At 41.6% G+C, this 14,187-nt stretch overlaps 1 protein-coding gene across 7 annotated transcripts in view; it reads left to right on the top strand.

The window, feature by feature from the left end:
• Positions 1 to 14,187, top strand: part of TBC1D1 (TBC1 domain family member 1) — a 101,434-nt gene that overhangs the window by 22,983 nt on the left and 64,264 nt on the right. Inside the window, exon 1 of one of the 7 annotated variants that reach the window (XM_059845013.1) lies at positions 6,850 to 7,009. The exons of the other annotated variants lie outside the window; for them this stretch is intronic. Coding sequence (XP_059700996.1) covers positions 6,980 to 7,009 — 30 coding nt within the window. The 5' untranslated portion in view covers positions 6,850 to 6,979. Of the gene's footprint in view, positions 1 to 6,849; positions 7,010 to 14,187 lie in introns of those variants that run through there. 7 annotated transcript variants of the gene reach the window in all.

The following is a 14,187-nucleotide window of genomic DNA, read 5'->3' as shown; positions in this document are numbered from 1 at the left end:
TACTGAAATGGGTGTTGCTTTCAACTATGTGAACTACAATATAAGCCCACTTGAATCTGTGTACTGTCTATGGGGATGATGGCTGAATTAAATAATGAGAAATCAGTGCTGTTAGAAATAGATTTATTAAGTAAATTGTGGAGAAGTGAGAAGACTGGCTACTTTCCATTTCTCTCCATTCTATGGAGCTCAGTATACTTCCCGTGTCTCCTACTGTTGCGACTGAGGTATACAAAATAATATGTCTAGGACAGTGAGACTATTTTTGTATTTGTAATTAATTATGTAAACAAAGAGCTAGGCTATAACTCTGTAAAATGATGCATACATTATTCCTTATTTTATATTACTCATTACTAGAGTGTTCTAGTGGGCTACAGTAAATATATATAACATGAAGGCCCATGTTACGGAAATAGACATCCATAATATATATGCCTCCCATAGCATATAGGGAATTGATAAAATTATAAATATGTTTTGGTTTTAACCAGTCAAATGAGAGGTGTCATGTTCTGTTCGTAGGTTTTCCACAATATTTTTAGACTTTTTTTTACTCTATTACTTATCTGTTATTGGAAATAGAAGTGCTTAGTAATTTGGAGGATTTTTTCCACTGTGATGTAATGCTTCTTCACAAAGGAAATGAGATCTATCTTCAAATGAATTGTCTTTTTTCCCATGTGACTTGAGTTAATCATATAAGCTTCAAGATCAACAAGCACTTTAACTTTTAACTAATTGCATTTTGAAAATGTTTTTTAAACTTTAAGAGGTTTTTTTTTATTCTCCTGAGATCTGTGGTGCTTGTCACAAGGAAGTAGCAGGAAGCTGGTGGAAAAGGGTGCAAAGTCCTTTCAGGGCCATGTGTCTAGTGCCAGGGGACATTAATGGCAATTTGATTTTCACATGTTTTGCATTCCAGTGCCAGGAGAGTTTTCAAATAAGCAGTCTTGCATAATTAATATTTTATAGTTTATCCAGTTGCATCAGGATCTGTGTGCAGGTGTATGTCATCCTTGTGGCATCTGCTGCTCTCTCCCCAAAGCTACCTCAGCATTTTGGAGAGCTCAGCTAAGTTATCCCTCAGCTTGGTGACACTAAGCTACAAAAGCTACAGCCCTTGATTTGGTTCTGCAGTTTTCTTGTTTGCTCTACCTGTTTTTTGCTCTTCCTGCTCGTTTCACAGCTTCCAGAAAACCCTCATTACTAAACAGAATAAAGGTATGGAACCTCTGATGTCTCTTTGTGGCAATTCCCTGCTGTGCTCTGAGTTTCCCCTGTTGCTCATTTGCCACATTGTCCTTGTGAGTTTTCTGCATCAAACTATTCAGATCAAAGTGATCTCCTCACAAGATATCTTCATAAATCTTGCTTGGACTTATCTGTAGATTCAGGCTGTGTTTTTTCACTTATTTATAGAGATCTGATAATTTAATTACAATTAGATAATTCAGCAGTGTACATTTCATCTTGGTCAAATGCAGACATATGATTATGCTTGAGTAGAATTAGTCAGAGCCCTCGGCAAAGTTTCTGACAGCTTTAGGCTTTCTTTTGCTGTCTGTGGGAAGACAAAAAATACGTAATCCAGCATAAAGCTTGCCAATCCAAAGTTTGCTCATCAGTGTTTTCAGAAGTGTTTGAAGTGGCACAATGATATCAGTCCAGATGTGCTCTTTGCATCAGATGCCCCTAATGTTTATGAATGGGCTCCAATGGACCCTAAAGCTAGATTGTGTTACCATTTTACCTTTACAGGATGATGGGTTCCACATGCAGTGAGTAGTATTTTCTCCAGTCCCTTGTTTGACTAAAGACTTCACCAAAACCCTTCCACTCTGAACTTTCTGGAGCAAATACTGAGAAATTATCCATTCCATTCAAGGTAACTGACTGATCATCCCAGCATCTGCTATCACCACAACTGCCTTCTAACAGGGCATAAGAAAAGCACAAACTGTTTTCTCTAGATACAACTTTTCAAATAAAAAAAAGAATGTCTAAATACTTTCTGGTCCAAAACAGACCCGTGGGAAAGAATCTGAAGATAATGGTAGCCAATCAGGAAAGCTGCTTCAACCTTATGAGGTGTTTTATCCTCTAATACTCTCATGACCTCACTCCAGTTGATGTAACCCTGCCTCTAGGATATGACTTGCCCAAGGAGGACTTCAATTCCACTGTCTGCTGAGTGAGCAACATGGCCCATGTGCTCTTACACTTCTCTCCTACAGGTGGGGATCACCTTTCCCTTCACAGATCTTGCTTTCCCTCAGTCTTCTTGCTGAGGTGCAATTGAGCCTCAGCACATGGTAACCCTCTTTTGCTCTGACACTGTTGGAGAGAGAAGGGATAGTGGTGGTAGGGAAGAGGACAGATAGCCCATCACCAACATGACTTTTCATTCCTGAGTGAGAAATCCTAATATCACTTGAATCGAAGCATTTTAGCAATTACAAATTTTGTGGTGGAAACTACACTTATATGTAAGCTAACCTACAGGAGAGGTTAGAAAGGACTCTGCTGCTGAATCAGAGCCCAGCAGTCTGGTGAGGTACTGTTCTCTTCTGTCTGCCACACGGGGAGTGAATTACAAGTTATCTCTGGGCACCAGCCCAATGTCAGCATTTTTCATATTTGCTACAGGTTAGCAAATAGCCAGAAAATTTCACTCCCATTACTAAGAAGATTATCCAAATCTGTGTAATTTCTGCTTCCACTTAGTGTCTAGAAACCACCAAGAAAGTCATCCCAGGTGCTTTGGTGAAAGCTGGATTTCATCTTTAACATGGGTGGTGTGCTCCTATGCACTTTAATTCAAAGGGACACCCACTACGAGCCTGTGGTTAGGTGTTGGGTCTTGCTGTTGTCTTTCATCTGGGGGCTGCTGGAGGTCTGGTTTGGTGAAGTAATTGGTTTTATGATTAATATTTCATTTTGTATTGAGAAAAGTGTTAGCTTATAATTTAGTCAAAAAAAGTAACAAAGCTTACTCTTTTCTTCACCATAGTATCTATTCAGAAGCCACTGAGTTAGGCTTGATTGAGTCTTTGGATAGGATGAAATCCAGAGGATTCATTACTCTTTTCCATTGCTGGATTCAGATAAATCATTTTTGCATCTTGCATTGTGTGAAGGTGCCATAAAAGTCTGGTGTTTCCTTAGACACCTTTGGTTTGGTATGATTTATTACAGCTGCATCTAAGAACCAAAACATTATTACATTTTGAATTCACATCACAAACAGTACTCACAGTAGTTATTTTCTTTCTCTCTTTTTTTCTCTGATAAAGTAGAAACCATCACACCTGGAGCTTTCGGAAAAGGATGAGACAGTACTTAGGGAAATCCTAAAGAACAGTGAGAATTAAGTGATAAAAACACCCACAATTTTTATCCTTTAAACAAAGACTAAATATTGGAAAGTGATAATTAATGACAGCCATAATTTTTTCTTGTATTTTTTCCACCTGATTTTATCAAGACCTTCTTGTGTACAGGAAGGAAAGAGTTAAGTGAAAGTTGCAAGTTGCAAGTGAATGTGGACAGAGGGGATAATTCATGAGAAGAGTAACTGCCAAAGTATGTTTAAGTACCATTCAGAAGAAAAAACTTAAAATGGGGATGGGATCTGCTTTAAAATCTCTATTAGTGGTAATACAAGAGCAAAAGGAGAGGCCAGTTCTCAGGTACCACAGTTGTGGCTATACCCTTAATGCAAGTTCTTGTGAGACATCATTCAGGGATGACACACTGTGAAGATTCACAAAGATATTTATGGTATATGAAGATATTCATTAAACCTAGAGAAACTGAAATCAGAGGAAAATTAGTCAGGAATACTCCTCTTTTGAGTTGAAAGGTCAACTGCACCTTCCTTTCTTCTTAATATTTCTGTATGTCTCCCTTCTCTTTTTATATCTCTTTCATTCTCCAAATGGCTTCTTTAAATGGAGAAAACTTTGTTGGAGAAAAAATCATGGGAGTATTTGTGTAAATTTATGTAGGACATCTGTAGAACAGAAAGATCACCTTTCTGACAATGGAAGCTCTAAGTTGTGTCTTTGAAGTATTTTAATTGTTGCTATTTTAAAAACAGCCACAAATATCTTGCTAATAATTTCCATGATAACATGAAACAGCTTATAGGACTGAGGGGTTTGTTTTGATTTTTAAGAGATCATAGACTTGGATAAGATGGTGTCAAGTGCTACTTACTATTTATGCAAAACAGATGTTATTCCCGGACCCTGAATTTTTCCATTTCCCCAAAATGGGTATGTAGTATTTTTGGAGAGACAGTTATCTACACAAGCCAAACTTAAAATACTAAAATACAGAAGTTGTCTTTTTAGAAATTTGAACATTCTGAAAAATGATTCCAGTTATTGTTCCCACTACATGTCTAAATGCATCTTTTTTGGAAGGTAAGCAACAGAGTGACCTTTTCATTTACACTGAAGAGTTTCAGGCATTACTAAATGTTTTTATAGCTGATCACTTAAGCCTCACTTCCAGCTGTTTCTCAAATGCCAAAGTGTGCCCACTTCTCCTTCCTTCAAGACCAGCATTAACCAAATTTTAACAGATGAACTAAAGCAGAGAGAGCAGCTATGTAGCATGCCTGAAAGTCATGTTAACAGCAGAAGCTGGAATTAATTAATTGTTATTCTGTCTCCTAATTCAGTATCTTCACCACAAGACCACTCTCCTACCCAATCCTATAGAAGCATGTAGAAGTTTTCAGAGTGCATTTAAAATACAAATGTCACTATAACAACTGCATGCAACAGGTTTCAAAATTAAGTAGTGTGAAGTGACACACTGGAAATGGCTGTTTGAGCCAGTTGCAGACAGGGTGAAAAGCCAGATATCCTGACTGACATCTGTGTTTAATGTAGACTCTTGGGCAGGTGTATTGTTAGTTTAAAATTGTGTAAAGATGTCAGTCAGGAAGGGGGAGCTGGAACAACTCCCAAGCTGGCAGGATCTCCTCGGACAAAGGGGGAGAAATAATTATTTAGAAGTAGTATTGTTCACACCCCGCATTAGAGAAATGAGACTCTTGAGACTCTCATGCTACCATCAAATATAGTGGTTATGCTGTACAACTATGAGCACCACATAATGAGGAGGAGCATTCTGCCTTGCTCATGCCCTCAGTTACTTCATGAAATAAAAGTAGAGCTCTTGTCAAGTTCTGAGTTTAAGGCCCTGAGAACAGATGTTATTTTTTTCACGTATGTACTCTGTACATCATGAACAGTAGCAGCAGTGAAAATTTCTCCCTCTGTCATGCCAGTAAGCCTTTAGAGACTGCTACCAGAATGGGTATCAGTCATATTTAGTGACTTATTGGGCTTATGACTAAGAACATCTGTACAATCAAAATATCCATGGCCACTATCATAATCACAGAGAGAGCCATTGCCATAGTTGTCAATTATCTCTAATCTGTAGAACTATTAGAAAATGGAACTCCATTCTCCTTTTATGAAGATCTGAAATGCATTTGTTAAGGTTTTCATTTCAGAAACTGTAGCTTGGGTACAGCCTGAGAAGAATCACCTTTGTGTTGCCCCCTCATCCATCTGTGGCCCGTTGCAGAGATGCAACAGTGCTCAGGCACTCACCAGCACCAGTTAGGAGGTGACAGAGCTCTCTGGCTGCTTGCCTCCTTGTTTGCTTTGCATGAACCAAACCCAGGGCTTCAGGGTCATGCAGTCTGGGGCAGGCACCAAAACTGCCCCTTTTCTGCCTCAGTGAGCTGTGAGATTGGCTCTGCTTCTCCCCAGCCCACATGCGTGGATGTCACTCTTCCCCTCCTGTTTTCATTTTAATAACTCAAACAACTGGAGCAGTGTCAGCTCTGACTTGGAGATCATTCCATTGGCCATAAGTGTGCAAGTGCAAGCGTGTGCAGGGCATACTCACAGTGGAGTAGCTGTCTCAGTGAGAGTGTCTTTGGGCATAAAGAGCTTACATCATCTAAATTTGACCAGTTGAATTTTATTGAGAAGTGCCTAGCAGATCCCTATGCTTTTACTGTTATGATTGTGCAAATCTAGTTCTTCATGTTGTTTCTGAGGTGGTGGAAAATAAAGGGCTTTTTGTTTTGAGCCTAGTGGATTATTTCCTGTGAACTCCAAGCCTTTTTTCCTTTCCTGGTTCCGTACCCTTCCTCCAAACTCAGGAAAATTAGTAGTCTCAGGCAGCCCTACAGCCACTGAGTAGGAGAGGAGGGTGTTCCTAGCCAGCTCAGCCGGAGCAACGTCAGGAATGAGCATTCCTGGCTGAGTGGCAGGTAACATCCCTGGACCTGCTGGAAACATGTACACTACTGCCTGGCTTTCCAGAACGACAGTCTGATTTCTAGAAGTTGAGCTGCTAGCGTGTTATGTCAAATGCCATTAGCTAACACGAATGGCAAGACAGACTGGAAGTGTAACATTTCACAGTGGTTTCAAACAGATGCTTTTTCGCTCGATCCTTTAATGTTAGGAATGGCTTCGATGCCAGGATGTTCCCAGAAAGTTTTAGTTACGAACCAGTCCCGCGGTCAGCTCTGCATTACGTGGCCGGGCAGCGCGAGGCGGCGGCCGGCGGTTGCCTGCGTTGCTGGGCGCGCTGCCGGAGGGCGAGCCCGCTCCCTTCCCGCCCGCCGGGATCGGGCGGCCGCAGCCCGGGGGCGAGGAGCCCCGCCGGAGGCGGAGCGCGGCGGGGGCGGGACGCGGCCGCGGCCCTTCCTTTCCCTTCTCTTCCCGCCCCGCAACCCCGCGGCTGCAGCCGGCGCCGCCACGGGCAGTGTCCCCGGCGCGTAGCGCTCGCGGTGCCGCCGGCCGGCGCTCGGCGGCGGGGACGCCTCGGGAGTCCGCGCGGGCCCGTCCCTCCCGGCGCATGAGGCAGTGGGAGCGGCGGGCGGGAGAGGCGGAGAGGAGCGGCCGGAGCCGGGGATCGCCGCGCCGGAGCCCCTAGGATGTCACCATTGTTCAGCTGGGTGGCCAAGGTAGGCGGCGCGGCGCCCGCTGCCCTCCGCGTTCGGGAAGTAAAGTCCAGCCTTCGGGCTTTCAGATGTTCGCGTGAGATTTCCAGGCAAGTCAGTCATCCCTGGGAAGGGAGCAGAGCCCTGCTTTATTGTTCAGCCAGGGAAACGGAGGAGCACTCAAAGTAAAGTCAACGTGCTGTCAGACATGGCTTGGGTTTAGGGGCTAAAAGCGGCGCTGCAGGTCTGGCCGACTTGTTCTACGTTGCTGCGGATCTGCCAAAGGGGAGAGCTGAGATTAAAACTGCTCGGAAGGCCCGATCTTAGTGCCTTTTGAAGTCTAACGCTACTTTTGCACTCTGGGGAATGTGTAACAGCGCTCCCACTGTTTGTTTTGGAGTCTTTTTTTTTTCGATGGTTTTTGTCATGCCCTTGTTGTAAATGATCAAATCGGCAGCCAAATTTATAAAAAAATAATTTTATAAATTCATTAGATCGACAACTAGATAGAATATCATAAAACCGCCACAGCCAAGACAGCATCAGTCCCGGACTTTGAGGCTGGGTGAACTTGATTCGGACGGACGTAGTGTCAGCATCTCCCCGGTGGTTCCCACCAACTGCTTCAGGTAGCCAGTTTATATACAGTTTATTCCGCCTGAAGCAGAAATGTCATAAGATTTCTGTATGTCCCTTCATATGTAACAGACTCGTACAAAAGTTAGTCCATAGGTTTGGATGGCTGTCTGAGCTTCTCGAAATAGTCTTCTTTTCAATTGTAGCCAGGACGTCGCCGGTCTTCGATGTAATCTCTTCCAGGTGCAGTTCCTTGAATGTTCTGGACGTTCTTGGGAAATGGCTGCTTATTGCCCGAGAAAGACTTATTCATTCGTTAATAGGCATGATTTTATCTGGGCGAGTCCGGGAAATCTTTGAATAGAAAGAAGGCCCTGCTTCTGGCCATGGGGGTCAGAGGCATGGCTGGATCTTATAATTTTTATACAGTTTCAAAGCATGAGTTATCTCTATCATATACTACACTCTGAATTTATGAAGAACAATAAGTTGGATTTTAGTGGGACACTTACATGTTTTGCTATGACAATGCATGTGTCGTGCTGCTTTCTTCATCTGTGTGTCTACAGCTTCAGTAGGATTTTCCACTGTAACTGAAATTACATATGGATACAAAGCAGTAAAGGTGGTTAAAGATTTCTAGACTATAGCTTTGAACTGATGTTTAAAAAAATTCTAAAGTAGCCGTTATTATGAAGGAGCTAAAATGATGTTCTGTCTCAAGGCACAGTTCAACATGTAAAAGAGGACAAGTGTGTGAAACAGCTGTACGGCAATCAAGAATTGTAGGTTCCTTGAATAAATTAGCTGAGGGGAAAAAACCGTATATCTTGAAATTCAACAGACAGCGTGGGCTGCTAGGCAGTCAACATAAAACCTGATTCTCCCTCCTCTGTTGTCATGTGTAAATGGTCAGTTACTTAATTACTTCTGCATCCCCGTTCCTGAATATTTAACAGGTGAAATACCTGCCCTCAGAAGATACTAAGAATGAAGTGCTTGATCAGTGACTGTTGCCTTTGTTCAGATTCTCAGATAGAAGGATTTACTCTATTCTGTTTTGAAAAGAGATTGCTGACTTTTAGACACACCCTGAAAAATGGAAATGTATCCTTCTGTCTTCCACTTGCCTTTTTGTCTCTGGGTGAAGACCTGTTGGGTGGAGCACGTGTAGTGACCTCTCCTGTCACTCCTCAGGCTCTGTCTCATGCATAACCTTAGACCCAGTTTGCCGTGCAATCTGCAGGAGCGATACCGGCTGATGCCCGTCCCGGCTCTGATAAATGTGCCGGTCTCCTGTGCAGGGGGCTGCTGTCAAGGATGAGTGATGCCATTGAGTAAGTACTTCACGGATGCCCCCAAGGCATGGCTGATTTCCTTCCCTCGTTGTTCACTTGCCAGCTGGGCAAGGCAGCTGGTCGCAGAGGAGTTGGTGTCGGAGGAGGTCAGAACTTGTAGCACACGGAGCTCACTGTGTTTTTAGAGAAACAAGCTCTTGCACAAACGCACTTCTGGCTGCTTTTAGGAGTACTTTCTGGGCTTTCAACACTAATTATTTCAATGCTGGTTCCTCACAACTACTTAGTTTTATTCTTTTGATGGCCATTAATTGTCAGCACTAATTTGGGAAGGAAAGCAAGGCAGTGTACTTAGAAATGTAAAATGAGGCTCGTTAATAGACAAAACTTTCCTGCCCGCCAAAATCTGATCAGTTAAAATGTAGGAGCTATTGCTGTGGGCTTTCAACACAAATGCAAGGCTTTCCAGTATTTATAAGATGATGGCCCATTCCAGAACAGGGAAGGACTGTAGGAGGAAAGAACTGCCCCCTTCGAAGGAAAGCTGTCCCCTTGCATCTCTTACTTAAAAATGAATGACCCCCCCCACTTAAGTAAGGTGTTTAGTCTCACCAGGCAAGTCACCAGGCCTGCAGATACTTACATGTGAAGCAATTTACTCCCATGTGCTATAAAATTGATTTCCCTGGTGTTTGTATAAACATTACCTTTTAATATATTTTGTTGACACATTTTTACCTGCAGTTTCACCCAGCTTGTCTCTTACCTACACACAGGTTCCTCAGGGCTGAGTTTTGCAGTGCTGCCAGGCTCAGCTGTGGGGTCTATTCTGGACTGGAGGATAAAGCCCCACTTGAGTCATATGTGGATTGATGTTGCCCCCATTGGCCATATGGATGCTGGCTGAACCCCTCCCTGTATGATGGTTCTGTGGGTAATGAATTCTAAAGAACTGACTCGTTTTACTCTCATACAATAATTTAAATAAAAAAGAATCGTTATACCTGTTTATCCTGCATGGTTTGATACGAAGTTAGACAACTGACTTAAAGGAAACCTTTGACTAAGCACCTGAAAACACAGTCTCTTGGAAGTGTAAACTATGTTTGCACTGTTCTGAGTAGGAAATACAGTTTTGTGCTTTGGTAGATACACAAAGACTATTCATATTCAGTTTCAATCACTGAAGTAACTGTTACTAAAAGTAATCATTGTGGGCTTGAAAAATGTCACAAAAAAGACATGCAGAGTTTTAGTGGCAAACTGGCACATTATTAATTCATTAGTAGGAGGTAATAATACAGTGACAAGTGTTAGAAATAATTTTATTTCTTTTCCTATAATATTTGATACAGCTTTAGTAAAAAAAATATTGTCTTAGTTCTTTACAAATTGCTAATTTTATAATTCAAGTTTCTATTTGGAAGCAGCTTTACAGCAACCAGAATTAGAGAACTGATTGCTTAAGAAATTGAAACAGTTCTTAGTGCAAGAAACTGTATAAATAGAGAATTTTGAGTAAATGTGTCCTCAGATTCTCAGCTAGCTATGAAATTTATACAGTTTGTCTTTCTAGTTACAAAAAAAAGGTGCTGTATATGATTTAATAGCTGTGTTCTACTTATTTTGTCTGAAGGATTATAAACCAAGAAGGAGCCAGTAAAGAAAATAAGATAAAATGCAAAGCAAAGTTACACAATTTAATTCAAGTTTTTTTCTATAATTATTAAGAGATGCTCCCTCCTGAGGGGAGCTGCAAGTGCTAGAGTGTGGTGCTGAAGCTTGAGGAACCTCCACTTATGTGCCACCAGCACTGGAAGAAAAGCGTGGGTTTGCAGTGTAGCTGTCCCCAGCTGGGCTGGCTAATCTTGCACCTTGAGTCGAGAAAGCCAATTGTTTGGATTCCTTCCCCTATGAAAATCAGATTTTAGGGTGTATGCACAGTAGATGCTCTGAAATTCCCAAAAGCAAAACAAGAAGTAAGTTTTAGTTTGGTTTGGGTTTTTTTTCCAAGGATTTCTGAGTCGGAAGGGCCTATGAGCTTTCCGCAGTTTGGGAAGCTCTCAAATCATCAACAAAGAAAGTTTCTGTCCATACAAGTTGTGGTTACATGGCTTGTGCCATGAAACATTACTGACAAAGTAATCAAAATAATATTGGAAAGGCCACTTATATTTCTTGTAATCAAACACAGTTTTTTATTCTGTGTTAGAATTGAACTTGCTGCTGTTTTGCCATCATTCCTACTATTCTCTATATAACAGAGTGCCTAGTAGACCTCTGGAGGAGCATGCATGGGAGTAATGATATACTTCTTAGTTTAGGTCAGAAGCTGCAAAAGAAATTAATTTGCCTTCTGCAAAGGAATGAAGAGGAATGAGAGACTGAAAATTATAATGGCAATGAAATCCCCTCCTTTTTGTTTTTTTTTTTTGGTCCTTTTTAAGAGTGTTTTGAAAGGATGATTTTGGCTTTTTTTGCTGGTCTGTTCTAGGGTATGTCACACTTATTTATGAGGATGTTTTGCTCCATTTTAACTAATATGCCTCTTTCTTTTATTCCCCTCAGCTTCTAGCAAAGTTGAGTACCTTTGGTTATCTTTAATCTCTCAGTGAATGATTTACATTTTAGCCAAACAAATCAAGTTTTGGTCTCTTCAGGAGCCCTCATAACCAGCCATTTTAAAACAGTCTAGAGCCAAAAAATTTACACGTTTGTTAAACCTGTCTTACTTTTAAGTTCATCTTACTTAAGATAAATTATTTGGGTAGATGAGTAAGTGGTGGTGGTATTCTGTGGGGGGGTGCAACTCTTGTTTGTGCTAGTGCATTTATCCCTTAACCCTAATTGTAAAGTAATTTGAATACTTGCATGCTGTATCAAGAATCAAGTAGTTAATAGAGAGCTAGTGCCAGGGAAGAATTGGGAATTGCTGAGGAGGGAAGGCTCAAAAGCCACAGTTTTGCGTGTGGAAGAATCTCCTTGAAGCCATTGATGCTGTGGGTAGGGCTGAAAGGACAGACCCTCACTTGTCTCCCAGGCTGGATGCCAGCAGTGTAGCAAAGAGAAAGTGCAGATTTCTGCCAGAGCCGTGTTTTGGTGCCCAAGCTTGCACAATGCCCTTGTCAGAGAACACTATGTTTCTGCTCAGTGTGATTCTCCAGGTCAGTTTATGTTGGGGTAAAATGTTGATGCCAATTGACAGCTTTCGGATAAATGCCGATTATCACAAACACCGAGCAGTTGAAGTGCACTGTTCTCTGTATGCCAGTCACTCCCGCCTGCCCCTGCGGGGGCCCGGCTGATGACTGAGGAATATGCGCTCAGCATTGGAAATGAAGTCAGTCCTCTGGTGAAACCCCTCAGTTACTCAGCACTTAAGTTCCCTTTGGAACTATTTGCTTTTATTCTTCATCCTTCCATTTCTTTTTCTGCATGCCAGGCTCAAATTGCACCTGCTCTGGTTAGGTGTTCCCCATTTGATGGGAGAGGGCTGGAGTATAGTCGCTCACATGGCTTTTGTGTGGCTGCACAGGTGTAGTAGGGCAGTGTCCTCTGCATTTGTCAGCTACATTAGGGGTGCTTAGTAAGGAGCAGAGCTTTCCACAGAGAAATTCCTGGCCATGTAGATTGCAGTTTAGCAGGGTTTTTCTCTTGAATCATTTATGCCTTTCTGAATTAATTTCTCATGAGTATCTTCTTTCAGGTTCATGTTGACCTTCAGATTTAACAAACCAAGCCTGACAAGGTAGCTGAGCTTGCTCTTTTGTGCAGGTTCTGTCCTCTGCAATTCAAAACACAGTTTGCTTTTCTTTGCTGACAGGCACTCTGAAAGTTGGTGCTAGCTGTCTTCATGTGGTTAATATGTTCTGAACCAACCAGTAGCAAAACTACTAGTAAATCCTGCAGGATTAGGGAAAACCCCAGGTCATTTCAAAAATAGATAATACTAAGGGTTTGTTTGGATTTTTTTCCGTATATACATATGTCTGCAGCATTGCAGTTTATCTTTATTTGCCCTACATTTGATGATTTAAAATACTGTTTCACATTATAAGCTTTTTTTGAAAGGCTACTATAATGAAGCAGTCTTTTATGTGTACTAAAGGTGTTCATGAGAACACCAAAGCAGCAGTTCCACTCTGGGTCCCATAAACAGAAATATCCTTAGGGAAAAATCAGGTAAAGAACCTCTTTACAGTCTGTAACTTCCCATCATTCTGCATGTAGAAGCTGCAGCATTTCTGAGAAACCTCTCTTTTAAGGGGTTGGAATTATTTTACTGGGCTATCTAATAAAAGCTTTAAATACTTTCAAGAAGTCTTCTGAACCATTTTATTTTAAATTTGAAGGAACTGAGGTTGTGGTGTATGGTGTACAGAGGTTGACTAATGACTTAACAAGTAAATCCTCAATGGAATTATTAAATTATTATTCAATTAATAGAATTACAGCTTGACTTTTCCTTTTTTTTTTTTAATTAGAAGCCTTTACAGCTCTACTGTTCAAGCTGAAATACTTATGGATGGCAGTGACTCAGAGGAAAAACATTCTCAGCCTCTGTTTTGGTAGTATTTTACATATCAGTTAAGATACACAAAATATGTCAAGAGGTGCTTACTAATTTGTATGGGGAGATGAGGTAGCAGAGCTGGGAAAAGCAGCCAGAACTCAAAGAGCAAAAGCTGAGGCAGGGGAATGACTTTAGCTACTGTGTATTGGTTTTGTCACGGAGTTAATTCTACTGAATTGTACTTGAATTGTTTTCAGTTATTCTTGCTTTTGAAGCGAGTTACAATAACAAATCATGAGATGCATTAATGCATAAATATAGAATTTTAATGGGAGCATTTTCACAGAATCACAGAATAAGCTGAGTTGGAAGGGATCCACTAGGATGAAGCCCAGCTTTCTGGCCCTGCACAAGACACCCCCAAGAATCACACCACGTGCATCGTCCAAACGCTTCTTGAACTCTGTCAGGCTTGGTGCTGTCACCACTTCCCTGAAGAGCCTGTTCCAGTGCCCAGCCACCCTCTGAGCAAAGAACTTTTTTTTAATATCCAACCTAAACTTCCCTGACACAACTGCAGGCCATTCTTTCGCATCCTGTCACTGGTCATCATAAAGTAGAGATCGTTGTCCCTCCTCTTCCCCTCATGAGGAAGTTGTAGACTGCAATGAGGTCTCCCCGCAGTCTCCTCTTCTTGAGGCTGAATCAACTGAGTGCCCTTAGCCACTCCTCATACAGCTTTCCCTCAGGGCCCTTCACCATCCTCATTGCTCTCCTTTGGGCACATTCTAACAGCTTTATATCCTTATTATACT

The sequence above is a fragment of the Haemorhous mexicanus genome, chromosome 4 (assembly GCF_027477595.1).
Source record: "Haemorhous mexicanus isolate bHaeMex1 chromosome 4, bHaeMex1.pri, whole genome shotgun sequence".
Lineage (NCBI taxonomy): Eukaryota > Metazoa > Chordata > Aves > Passeriformes > Fringillidae > Haemorhous > Haemorhous mexicanus.
The sequence above is the reverse complement of the archived record's forward strand: the minus strand, read 5'-3'. Positions and strand labels throughout refer to the sequence as shown.